At 41.4% G+C, this 13,561-nt stretch overlaps 1 protein-coding gene across 2 annotated transcripts in view; it reads left to right on the top strand.

The window, feature by feature from the left end:
- Positions 1 to 13,561, top strand: part of DSP (desmoplakin) — a 45,129-nt gene extending 31,568 nt beyond the window's left edge. Inside the window, exons 16-24 of one of the 2 annotated variants that reach the window (XM_007973753.3) lie at positions 1,093 to 1,259; positions 1,663 to 1,801; positions 2,294 to 2,487; positions 3,293 to 3,455; positions 3,958 to 4,041; positions 4,780 to 4,887; positions 5,440 to 5,538; positions 6,247 to 8,541; positions 9,625 to 13,561. In XM_007973753.3, coding sequence (XP_007971944.2) covers positions 1,093 to 1,259; positions 1,663 to 1,801; positions 2,294 to 2,487; positions 3,293 to 3,455; positions 3,958 to 4,041; positions 4,780 to 4,887; positions 5,440 to 5,538; positions 6,247 to 8,541; positions 9,625 to 12,861 — 6,486 coding nt within the window. In that variant the 3' untranslated portion in view covers positions 12,862 to 13,561. The remainder of the gene's footprint in view (positions 1 to 1,092; positions 1,260 to 1,662; positions 1,802 to 2,293; positions 2,488 to 3,292; positions 3,456 to 3,957; positions 4,042 to 4,779; positions 4,888 to 5,439; positions 5,539 to 6,246; positions 8,542 to 9,624) is intronic. The other variant, XM_007973754.3, reaches the window with a different exon arrangement.

Here is a 13,561-nt window from a genome sequence, read left to right on the forward strand (position 1 = left end):
CTGTAATCCCAGCTACTTGCTTGAGCTCAGGAGTTAGAGGCTGCAGGGAGCTGTGATTGTACCACTGTACTCCAGTCTGGGCAACAGAGCAAGACCCTTCTCTTTAAAAAAAAAGTGTGTGTGTGTATGTGTTTATATGTATGTGTGTATGTATATATGTGTGTGTGTGTATCTTATGGGACCACCATCGTGTATGCAGTTCATCATTGACCAAAACATCATTATTGGACACACGACTCTACACACACAGTGGAGTACTATTTACCTTTAAAAAGGAAAGAGATCCTGGGGCTAGGTGTGGTGGCTCACACCTGTAATTCCAGCACTTTGGGAGGCCCAGGCGGGTGGATCACAAGGTCAGAAGTTCAAGACCAGCATGACTAACATGGTGAAACCCCATCTCTACTAAAACGTACAAAAATTAGCCGGGTGTGGTGGCGTGCACCTGTAATCACAGCTACTCAGGAGGCTGAGGCAGGAGAAGTGCCTGAACCCAGGAGGCAGAGGTTGCACTGAGCCAAGATCGCACCATTGCATTCCAGCCTGGGCGACAGAGCAAGACTCTGTCTCAAAACAAAAACAAGAACAAAATAGAGATCCTGCCATTTTCAAAAGCATGGATGAACGTGGAGGACATTATGCTAAGTGAAATACACCAGACACAAATACTGCATGATTTAACTTATGTGTAAATTCTAAGAAAAAAGTTGAATGCATAGAAACAGAGAGTAGGATGGTGGTTACCAGGGGTGGGGAGGGAGGAGGAAATGGGCAGATGTAAAGGATACAAACTTGCATTTGTGTGGAATAAATAAATCTAGAGATCTAAATTCAGCAGGAAGACTACAGGTAGTAATCTTGTAGTGTGTTGTCTATTGAAATTTTTCTAAGAGAGTAGATATTAGGTGCTCTTACCACACATACAAAAAAAGATAACCATGGAAAGTGACTGATATGTTAACTTACTTACCTGATGTAATCATTTCACTGTGTCTATGTGTATTAAAACAGCATATTGTACACCTTAAATATATATAGTAATAAAAAGAATCAGACAGCTAAATCAAAAGAGCTTTCCTTAATTTTTGACAGAGTGTGCAGAATGATTCACAAGCAATTGCTGAGGTTCTCAACCAGCTTAAAGATATGCTTGCCAACTTCAGAGGTTCTGAAAAGTACTGCTATTTACAGAATGAAGTATTTGGACTATTTCAGAAACTGGAAAATATCAATGGTGTTACAGATGGCTACTTAAATAGGTAAACTCAGCTATTACTAATCTCATATTTTCCTTTTTTCAAGCTTTCCTTTTGTCAGACTTCATTTGCTTTAGATGCTTGCCTTACGGTTTCTCTGTTACTAGAGATTTACTTATATCCTTCTGTGGTTTGGAGAGCATGTTAATTCCGCTAGCCTCACATGTTAATTCCACTATTCTGAACTATAATGTTATCTTAGAACTAAGTTATGCTCTAAGGAGAACTTGAGAATTCTTCAGTGAATACAAAATGTTGGTCTGAATCACAATAGATACAAAAAAAAGACAAAATAAATTTTTATCTGCTTTGACATTGTTCTCTTTCATTACTAGCTGTGAGAGCCAAATCTTCACAGACTAATTCTGTCACTGGCAACTTTATCTGCTTCTTTTGTTCTTTCCAGCTTATGCACAGTAAGGGCACTGCTCCAGGCTATTCTCCAAACAGAAGACATGTTAAAGGTTTATGAAGCCAGGCTTACTGAGGAGGAAACTGTCTGCCTGGACCTGGATAAAGTGGAAGCTTACCGCTGTGGACTGAAGGTAACTTGAAAGCTTATAACCGTGGCCCAATTTACAGGAACTAATTCAGAACTGAGCTCCCAATTATAAAGCTTCACTAGGTTTTCATGAGTTTTGAGGATTATTGGGTTCCTGTGGCCACACAGGTTGACATCAGTTGTCATCTCTATAACTCTGTTTTCCAGAGTGTGTTAGCAGGAACTATCTGAGAAAGTAAGTCGTGATGGGATTATTTTGGGGAATACTGAGTTAAACTGGTTTCTTTTCTGTGGGACTTCTTAGAAACTTCATATACATTATAATTGTAACAGGATAGCACGAGGAACTAGATTATTGGAACAAATATTGGGAAATGCAATTCAGTAAATATATTTTCCTGGATTGACTGTTAACACTTTAAATTATGAATATTCTAAAGTGTTTTATAAACTTTTCCCCCCGATTTGGTGACTTGTAGTGTAGCATACAATGGGAGAAGGGATTAATTTGCAATCTTTTTTTTTCATCTTGCAGAAAATAAAAAATGACTTGAACTTGAAGAAGTCGTTGTTGGCCACCATGAAGACAGAACTACAGAAAGCCCAGCAGATCCACTCTCAGACTTCACAGCAGTATCCGCTTTATGACCTGGACCTGGGCAAGTTCAGTGAAAAAGTCACACAGCTGACAGACCGCTGGCAAAGGATAGATAAACAGATCGACTTCAGGTGTGCCAGCCTCCTCCCCGTCCTTCCCCATCTTCTCCTCTTTTGGTTGTTCACAAGATAATGTCACTTGAGGGGAGCCATTGTAGAAAACAGAGGTTTTGTTTTTTGTGTAAGTTAGGCATAACAGATGCTGTTTTCATGGACTGCCTGTATGCAGCTTTGTTAGAAATGGAAGGAGAATGCATCGCAATAGCCAACCCTGTGCAGGCCAGGTGCCATCCAGGGTCTTAGAGAAACAGCAGAAGCCCTTTAGCCAGCTCTTTTGTGCCCTATAAACTCTTGTTATGACTCTTGGAAGGAGTAGCTGCTTTGAGTTAGCATTCTCCAAAAGTTTATGAAAATGAAATCTTAGACCAAACAAAAGGCCTTTCTGCAAATAAGAGTTTAAAAAATCTCTGGAATATGAATTTGCCTATTCTGGAAATTTTATATAACTGGAATCATACAACATGTAGTCCATTGTGACTGGCTTCTTTCACTTAGTATCGTGCTTTCAAAGTTCATCTGTGTTGTAGCATGTTTCAGTACGTCATTTTCTGTTTTTTTTATGTGTTTTTACGGTTGAATAATATTCCATTGTTTGGCAGTACCACATTTTATTGATCCTTTCATCAGTTGATACCTGAGTTTTTTCCAGTTTTTGGCTGGGATAAAAAGTGCTGCTATGAACATTCATGTATAAGTTTTTGTGTGGGAATGTGATCAGTTTCCCTGGGTCTATACCAAGTGAATTTCTGGGTGACTCTCTGTTACATATTTTAGGAACTAATAAGATAATCATTTTATTGTCTCTATTTCCCCCCAGATTATGGGACTTGGAGAAACAAATCAAGCAATTGAGGAATTATCGAGATAACTATCAGGCTTTCTGCAAGTGGCTCTATGATGCTAAACGCCGTCAGGATTCCTTAGAATCCATGAAATTTGGAGATTCCAACACAGTCATGCGGTTTTTGAATGAGCAGAAGGTATAAGCCAACTTTTTGTTCCATAGCTGTTTTGAGATTAATTGGGTGTAATTCTTGTTCTCCTCTGGCTTTTGCATCAGAGCCTAGGTTTGAAATGATGAATATTTAATATTATTAATCCATTTTGTGAAGGCTTAAAGAATGCCCAGAGGAAAAGCAACTGAGATGTTTATAAGGAAATGCAACTATGAACATAGAAATAATGTAATATTGTTCTCTTCATGTTACCATAAATTATCTTTATAAATTGAGGGGATAGGCCCAGAAAACAGGCTGAACAGAAAATAACCTCTTACAGATAGTAAGTTAAAGAGCTTGCTTCTCTTTTTGGAATGGCAAAAATGCTCATCTCCTAAGCTCTAACTATAAGAATATGAGACAAGTATATGTAGTAATAAGCTGAAAAAAAAGGTACACATAACAGTGGTAAAAGAGTGAAGTCACATTTATTTAAAAATACTTGTATGCATTAACACTGGTAAATATTTTACTTTTTGTATAGAACTTGCACAATGAAATATCTGGCAAACGAGACAAATCAGAGGAAGTACAAAAAATTGCTGAACTTTGTGCAAATTCAATTAAGGTATGTTGGTTTCATAAAGAATGTTGGTCTTTCACCAAGATTATTATTAACTGCATGACTTGCTGATTTGTTGTAAAGAGTATACACTTCTTAAGGATAGTAATTATGGTCTGTATATATTCTTTTCTGAACAAACCATAAAAATTAAAAATCTGTTAGCTTCAGTTCATTCTACATTGGTAGTATCCATTTGAATGGCTGGTTTCTATCCTTCGACCGGTGGTAGGTGCTGCATTCTCCATTTAGCATACAAAGATGTACTGCTTGGTTTAGTAATAGTTTTTTGTTTGTTTTGACGGAGTTTCGCTCTTACTGCCCAGGCTGGAGTGCAGTGGTGTGATCTCGACTGACCGCAACTTCTGCCTCCTGGGTTCAAGTGATCCTCCTGCCTCAGCTTCCTGAGTAATTGGGATTACAGGCAGGCACCACCATGCCCAGCTAATTTTGTATTTTTAGTAGAGACAGGGTTTCTCCGTGTTGGTCAGGCTGGTCTTGAACTCCCGATCTCAGGGGATCTGCCCGCCTCGGCCTCCCAAAGTGCTGGGATTACAGGTGTGAGCCACCGCTCCTGGCCGGTTTTGTAATGTAGTATTAGCTGCTTGGCCACTAGTGGCACATTGTCTTTGGGGTTGGCAATTAGACATGCAGTCCAATGATTTGAAACTGTGGAACTTTAGCTGTTAGTGATGCTTTTTAAGTCCATGAAGAACACTTTTCTTAAACTTCATTATGCTGCAGGATTATGAGCTGCAGCTGGCCTCATATACCTCCGGACTGGAGACTCTGCTGAACATACCTATCAAGAGGACCATGATACAGTCGCCTTCTGGGGTGATTCTGCAAGAGGTATATATGTCATCGCGTATCTCTTAAAACCTGCCCCTCCTTCTGGTTCTTCCCTTTCCCGGTCTCCTGCCTGTCTTCCTTACCATCGCTGATTTCATCCCGTTATAGGGTATCCACTTTAAGAGGTTTAATAGCAGATTATGCGCCCTCTGGTGTGAGTCACTGATGTATGATACATTTTCAGAAATCATCAGGAATCTGTTATTTAGAGTCTTGGTAGAAATTGGGCTTAAATTTCTGGGTTTGATGAGAGAGACTTCTAAAAAGTGGAAAATATAGAAATTTCTAAAAGACAGCCTCTTCTCAAACATGTCAGAGAATATCACCTGTCAGATGGTTTAGGGGAAACAGCCTGGAGAGATGAGAATGGGATGCATTTTTGGCCCTTTGTTTTGCTGTACTTTCTTTTGCTGATTTTGGAATGAACACACTAAAGAAGAGAATTCACTCTTTATAATCTCACTATTTTAGAAAACAAAATTGGTCAAATTACATAGGACTTTTTTATTTTTTTAAATGCAATATCTTTCTCTTCCTTTCCTTTTCTCCAAGGCTGCAGATGTTCATGCTCGGTACATTGAACTACTTACAAGATCTGGAGACTATTACAGGTTCTTAAGTGAGATGCTAAAGAGTTTGGAAGATCTGAAGGTAATTTATTACTATCTTTCCTTGGAGCATCAGAAAAGAAAATAGAACTTTATTATTATTTCTACATTATAACGTGGATTTGGACACATCCTGGTAAAACTGTATTTCCTCTAAAGGTTTAATATAATACTGCTTGTTTGTAAGTCTGGGGTTACTTCCATGCTCCAATACACTGCTTTAAATGAACTTAAGTAATATTCATAATATTGCAACAACTTTGCCAAACAAAAGTCATTTTATTTAATGTTTGGTCAAGGAATTTGCTTTATTTCTTTGTGTTAAGGATAACATCTTGGACTAAGTATATTTGAATTTTTTATATTGGTGATTGTTCCCTTTATTCCTCATTTATGATACTTAAATTGAGTTTATATGTAAACTTACTTTAATGTAAACTTGAAATAAAGGGAACATAATTTATGAAATCATAAGCTTTTGATCTTGAAAGAAATTACCTCATTTTACAGATGAGGTAGCTCAGACTCAAAGGTAATATATCATTTGCTAAGATCATATGAGCAGCTGGTGGAAGAATTATGATGAGAATCCAGATTTCTTGAATTTTCGCCTTGTCACTCTTTACATGTGTGTCCACGTGTGTAAAGAGAAATGAGAATGCACACTGGTCGGGGAGGGGAAAAGTACTGCTTCTTTCTTGGAATGTGAGGTGTTTTTCCTTTGACATAATTTCTGATTTCACTTCCACAGCTGAAAAATACCAAGATCGAAGTTTTGGAAGAGGAGCTCAGACTGGCCCGAGATGCGAACTCGGAAAACTGTAATAAGAACAAATTCCTGGATCAGAACCTGCAGAAATACCAGGCAGAGTGTTCCCAGTTCAAAACGAAGCTTGCGAGCCTGGAGGAGCTGAAGAGACAGGCTGAGCTGGATGGGAAGTCGGCTAAGCAAAATCTAGACAAGTGCTACGGCCAAATAAAAGAACTCAATGAGAAGATCACCCGACTGACTTATGAGATTGAAGATGAAAAGAGAAGAAGAAAATCTGTGGAAGACAGATTTGACCAACAGAAGAATGACTATGACCAACTGCAGAAAGCAAGGCAATGTGAAAAGGAGAACCTTGGTTGGCAGAAGTTAGAGTCTGAGAAAGCCATCAAGGAGAAGGAGTACGAGATTGAAAGGCTGAGGGTTCTTCTGCAGGACGAAGGCGCCCGGAAGAGAGAATATGAAAATGAGCTGGCAAAGGTAAGAAACCACTATAATGAGGAGATGAGTAATTTAAGGAACAAGTATGAAACAGAGATTAACATTACGAAGACTACCATCAAGGAGATATCCATGCAAAAAGAGGATGATTCCAAAAATCTTAGAAACCAGCTTGATAGACTCTCAAGGGAAAATCGAGATCTGAAGGATGAAATTGTCAGGCTCAATGACAGCATCTTGCAGGCCACTGAGCAGCGAAGGCGAGCTGAAGAAAATGCCCTTCAGCAAAAGGCCTGTGGCTCTGAGATAATGCAGAAGAAGCAGCATCTGGAGATAGAGCTGAAGCAGGTCATGCAGCAGCGCTCTGAGGACAATGCCCGGCACAAGCAGTCCCTGGAGGAGGCTGCCAAGACCATTCAGGACAAAAATAAGGAGATCGAGAGACTCAAAGCTGAGTTTCAGGAGGAGGCCAAGCGCCGTTGGGAATATGAAAATGAACTGAGTAAGGTAAGAAACAATTACGATGAGGAGATCATTAGCTTAAAAAATCAGTTTGAGACCGAGATCAACATCACCAAGACCACCATCCACCAGCTCACCATGCAGAAGGAAGAGGATACCAGTGGCTACCGGGCTCAGATAGACAATCTCACCCGCGAAAACAGGAGCTTATCTGAAGAAATAAAGAGGCTGAAGAACACTCTAACCCAGACCACAGAGAATCTCAGGAGGGTGGAAGAAGATGTCCAACAGCAAAAGGCCACTGGCTCTGAGGTGTCTCAGAGGAAACAGCAGCTGGAGGTTGAGCTGAGACAAGTCACTCAGATGCGAACAGAGGAGAGCGTAAGATATAAGCAATCTCTTGATGATGCTGCCAAAACCATCCAGGATAAAAACAAGGAGATAGAAAGGTTAAAACAACTGATCGACAAAGAAACAAATGAGCGGAAATGCCTGGAAGATGAAAACGCGAGATTACAAAGGGTCCAGTATGACCTGCAGAAAGCAAACAGTAGTGCAACGGAGTCAATAAACAAACTGAAGGTTCAGGAGCAAGAACTGACACGCCTGAGAATCGACTATGAAAGGGTTTCCCAGGAGAGGACTGTGAAGGACCAGGATATCACGCGGTTCCAGAGCTCTCTGAAAGACCTGCAGTTGCAGAAGCAGAAGGTGGAAGAGGAGCTGAATCGGCTGAAGAGGACGGCGTCAGAAGACTCCTGCAAGAGGAAGAAGCTGGAGGAAGAGCTGGAAGGCATGAGGAGGTCGCTGAAGGAGCAAGCCATCAAAATCACCAACCTGACCCAGCAGCTGGAGCAGGCGTCCATTGTTAAGAAGAGGAGCGAGGATGACCTCCGGCAGCAGAGGGACGTGCTGGATGGCCACCTGAGGGAAAAGCAGAGGACCCAGGAAGAGCTGAGGAGGCTCTCCTGTGAGGTCGAGGCCCTGAGGCGGCAGTTACTCCAGGAACAGGACAGTGTCAAACAAGCTCACTTGAGGAATGAGCATTTCCAGAAGGCGATAGAAGATAAAAGCAGAAGCTTAAATGAAAGCAAAATAGAAATTGAGAGGCTGCAGTCTCTCACAGAGAACCTGACCAAGGAGCACTTGATGTTGGAAGAAGAACTACGGAACCTGAGGCTGGAGTATGACGACCTGAGGAGGGGACGAAGCGAAGCGGACAGTGATAAAAATGCAACCATCTCGGAACTAAGGAGCCAGCTGCAGATCAGCAACAACCGGACCCTGGAACTGCAGGGGCTGATTAATGATTTACAGAGAGAGAGGGAAAATTTGAGACAGGAAATTGAGAAATTCCAAAAGCAGGCTTTAGAGGTATTCACAAATATTTGATCACAGCTTCACCGTTTCTCAAATTATTCATCATATTATTATCTAATCTGAACTCTGCTCTTGCTGCTTAAATAGATGCTCATAGAAAATCTAATTTTTCTTTTTATTGCTCTACTACTTCGTCATAATCCAGATAACTGCTTTAAAATAATTTCAATGCTGTGTGCCCTGCTGTTCTTTCATTGCATCAAATGCTGATCTCTGGGTAGCCTGTGTTTGGCCCTGCTTTTAAGAACACTAATACATGTATAACTTCCTCCAAATGTTCCATTCTGCTTCTTAGAAGTTAACTCTTATTTAGTGAGCTATGGCATACATTTGTAATGAAAATTTTCTTAAATAGAAGTCATACTAAAGTGTTTCCCTATGCAATTTTTAAAACCCTTTTTCTTTTGCCTGCTTAGATGATTTTTTTGCATGGATTATTTGGTGTTCGCTTTTGATCATGGCCCTAGTGTGTTTCCTTTTGTTTGGCTTTTCTTCTCCTAACCCTTAATTTAAAAATAACTTCTTTAACTTCTAATACATTTAACTTCTACAGACAAATATTGTGTATGGCTGGGTTGGTGTGTGTATGCGTGTGTGTATATATGTATGTATTATATATTATATATAAAATTATAAAATTATATAATATATATTTATATATTTATCTGTAATAGATACCTTCATATATTTGTATTGCTTCATTAAGTATGTTCGTCTAGCTGTAACAGGTGAGATGTAGGTACAGCAGGTATGATAACCTGGAACAAAACTCCCCACATTTTTCAAAGCATAATTATTGTTAAGAGTAAGACAGGTCTACAACTTATAGTTCCTTCTATAGAAAAAAATAGTGACTATGAAGCCATTTATCGAAGTGGCAACATATAGCTGCAGAATTTTTCCCATAAATTTGTAAAATAGCAAGCTTACAGTGTACCCAGGGAAAATGTAGAAAGAAAAAATAAGCAAGGCTCTTTTTTTTTTTTTAAGATAGATACAAGAATAGAAGTTGTGATAGTAATATGATATGATTCAAAACATTTTTTTTTTTCCCATTTCTTTCTTTTTCAATTTTAGGCATCTAATAGGATTCAGGAATCCAAGAATCAGTGCACTCAGGTGGTGCAGGAAAGAGAGAGCCTTCTGGTGAAAATCAAAGTCCTGGAGCAAGACAAGGCAAGGCTGCAGAGGCTGGAGGATGAGCTGAATCGTGCAAAAGCAACTCTAGAGGCAGAAACCCGGGTGAAACAGCGCCTGGAGTGTGAGAAACAGCAAATTCAGAATGACCTGAATCAGTGGAAGACTCAGTATTCCCGCAAGGAGGAGGCTATTAGGAAGATAGAATCAGAAAGAGAAAAGAGTGAGAGAGAGAAGAACAGTCTTAGGAGTGAGATCGAAAGACTCCAAGCAGAAATCAAGAGAATTGAAGAGAGGTGCAGGCGTAAGCTGGAGGATTCTACCAGGGAGACACAGTCACAGTTAGAAACAGAACGCTCCCGATATCAGAGGGAGATCGATAAACTCAGACAGCGCCCATATGGGTCCCATCGGGAGACCCAGACTGAGTGTGAGTGGACCGTTGACACCTCCAAGCTGGTGTTTGATGGGCTGAGGAAGAAGGTGACAGCAATGCAGCTCTATGAGTGTCAGCTCATCGACAAAACAACCTTGGACAAACTACTGAAGGGGAAGAAGTCAGTGGAAGAAGTTGCTTCTGAAATCCAGCCATTCCTTCGGGGTGCAGGATCTATCGCTGGAGCATCTGCTTCTCCTAAGGAAAAGTACTCTTTGGTAGAGGCCAAGAGAAAGAAATTAATCAGCCCAGAATCCACAGTCATGCTTCTGGAGGCCCAGGCAGCTACAGGTGGTATAATTGATCCCCATCGGAATGAGAAGCTGACTGTCGACAGTGCCATAGCTCGGGACCTCATTGACTTCGATGACCGCCAGCAGATATATACAGCAGAGAAAGCTATCACTGGTTTTGACGATCCATTTTCAGGCAAGACAGTATCTGTTTCAGAAGCCATCAAGAAAAATTTGATTGATAGAGAAACTGGAATGCGCCTGCTGGAAGCCCAGATTGCTTCAGGGGGTGTAGTAGACCCTGTGAACAGTGTCTTTTTGCCAAAAGATGTCGCCTTGGCCCGGGGGCTGATTGATAGAGATTTGTATCGATCCCTGAATGATCCCCGAGATAGTCAGAAAAACTTTGTGGATCCAATCACCAAAAAGAAGGTCAGTTATGTGCAGCTGAAGGAACGGTGTAGAATTGAACCACATACTGGTCTACTCTTGCTTTCAGTACAGAAGAGAAGCATGTCCTTCCAAGGAATCAGACAACCTGTGACCGTCACTGAACTAGTAGATTCTGGTATATTGAGACCGTCCACTGTCAATGAACTGGAGTCTGGTCAGATTTCTTATGATGAGGTTGGTGAGAGAATTAAGGACTTCCTCCAGGGTTCAAGCTGCATAGCAGGCATATACAATGAGACCACAAAACAGAAGCTTGGCATTTATGAGGCCATGAAAATTGGCTTAGTCCGACCCGGTACTGCTCTGGAGTTACTGGAAGCCCAAGCAGCTACTGGCTTTATAGTGGATCCTGTTAGCAACTTGAGGTTACCAGTGGAGGAAGCCTACAAGAGAGGTCTGGTGGGCATTGAGTTCAAAGAGAAGCTCCTGTCTGCAGAACGAGCTGTCACTGGGTATAATGATCCTGAAACAGGAAACATCATCTCTTTGTTCCAAGCCATGAATAAGGAACTCATTGAAAAGGGCCATGGTATTCGCTTATTAGAAGCACAGATCGCAACCGGGGGGATCATTGACCCAAAGGAGAGCCATCGTTTACCAGTTGACATAGCATATAAGAGGGGCTATTTCAATGAGGAACTCAGTGAGATTCTCTCAGATCCAAGTGATGATACCAAAGGATTTTTTGACCCCAACACTGAAGAAAATCTTACCTATCTGCAACTAAAAGAAAGATGCATTAAGGATGAGGATACAGGGCTCTGTCTTCTGCCTCTGAAAGAAAAGAAGAAACAGGTGCAGACATCACAAAAGAATACCCTCAGGAAGCGTAGAGTGGTCATAGTTGACCCAGAAACCAATAAAGAAATGTCTGTTCAGGAGGCCTACAAGAAGGGCCTAATTGATTATGAAACCTTCAAAGAACTGTGTGAGCAGGAATGTGAATGGGAAGAAATAACCATCACGGGATCAGATGGCTCCACCAGGGTGGTCCTGGTAGATAGAAAGACAGGCAGTCAGTATGATATTCAAGATGCTATTGACAAGGGCCTTGTTGACAGGAAGTTCTTTGATCAGTACCGATCTGGCAGCCTCAGCCTCACTCAATTTGCTGACATGATCTCCTTGAAAAATGGTGTTGGCACCAGCAGCAGCATGGGCAGTGGTGTCAGCGATGATGTTTTTAGCAGCACCCGACATGATTCAGTAAGTAAGATTTCCACCATATCCAGCGTCAGGAATTTAACCATAAGGAGCAGCTCTTTTTCCGACACCCTGGAAGAATCGAGCCCCATTGCAGCCATCTTTGACACAGAAAACCTGGAGAAAATCTCCATTACAGAAGGTATAGAGCGGGGCATCGTCGACAGCATCACCGGTCAAAGGCTTCTGGAGGCTCAGGCCTGCACAGGCGGCATCATCCACCCAACCACAGGCCAGAAGCTGTCACTTCAGGATGCAGTCTCCCAGGGTGTGATTGACCAAGACATGGCCACCAGGCTGAAGCCTGCTCAGAAAGCCTTCATAGGCTTTGAGGGTGTGAAGGGAAAGAAGAAGATGTCGGCGGCAGAGGCAGTGAAAGAAAAATGGCTCCCGTACGAGGCTGGCCAGCGCTTCCTGGAGTTCCAGTACCTCACGGGAGGTCTTGTTGACCCGGAAGTGCATGGGAGGATAAGCACAGAAGAAGCCATCCGGAAGGGTTTCATTGATGGCCGCGCCGCACAGAGGCTGCAAGACACCAGCAGCTATGCCAAAATCCTAACATGCCCCAAAACCAAATTAAAAATATCCTATAAGGATGCCATAAATCGCTCCATGGTAGAAGATATCACTGGGCTGCGCCTTCTGGAAGCCGCCTCCGTGTCGTCCAAGGGCCTACCCAGCCCTTACAACATGTCTTCGGCTCCGGGCTCCCGCTCCGGCTCCCGCTCTGGATCTCGCTCCGGATCTCGCTCCGGGTCCCGCAGTGGGTCCCGGAGAGGAAGTTTTGACGCCACAGGGAATTCTTCCTACTCTTACTCCTACTCATTTAGCAGTAGTTCTATTGGGCACTAGTAGTCAGTTGGGAGTGGTTGCTATACCTTGGCTTCATTTATATGAATTGTCAATTTATTAAATAATAAAAAAGAAAATCCCAGTGCTTGCAGTAGAGTGATAGGACGTTCTATGCTTACAGAAAATATAGCCATGATTGAAATCAAATAGTAAAGGCTGTTCTGGCTTTTATCTTCTTAGCTTATCTTAAATAAGTAGTACACTTGGATGCAGTGCGTCTGAAGTGCCAATCAGTTGTAACACAAATTGAACTTAGGATTTGTTTCTTCTCTTCTGTGTTTGGATTTTTGATCAATTCTTTAATTTTGGAAGCCTATAATACAGTTTTCTATGCTTGGAGAAAAAAATTAAATGGATCACTGATATTTTAGTCATTCTGCTTCTCATCTAAATATTTCCATATTCTGTATTAGGAGAAAATTACCCTCCCAGCACCAGCTCCCCTCTCAAACCCCCAACCCAAAACCAAGCATTTTGGAATAAGTCTCCTTAGTTTTAGAGTGTGGATTGTATAACCGATATAGTCTTTGACGTACTTATTTGGTTTGGTGTTAATTTGACTATATGTGCATGACAGCAGCAATCTTTGCTTTTCTTTGGTCAAAGTTTTCTGTTTATTTTGCTTGTCATTTTCGATGTACTTTAAAAAGGTGTCTTTATGAAGTTTGCTATTCTGGCAATAAACTTTTAGACTTTTGAA

The sequence above is a fragment of the Chlorocebus sabaeus genome, chromosome 17 (genome assembly GCF_047675955.1).
Source record: "Chlorocebus sabaeus isolate Y175 chromosome 17, mChlSab1.0.hap1, whole genome shotgun sequence".
Lineage (NCBI taxonomy): Eukaryota > Metazoa > Chordata > Mammalia > Primates > Cercopithecidae > Chlorocebus > Chlorocebus sabaeus.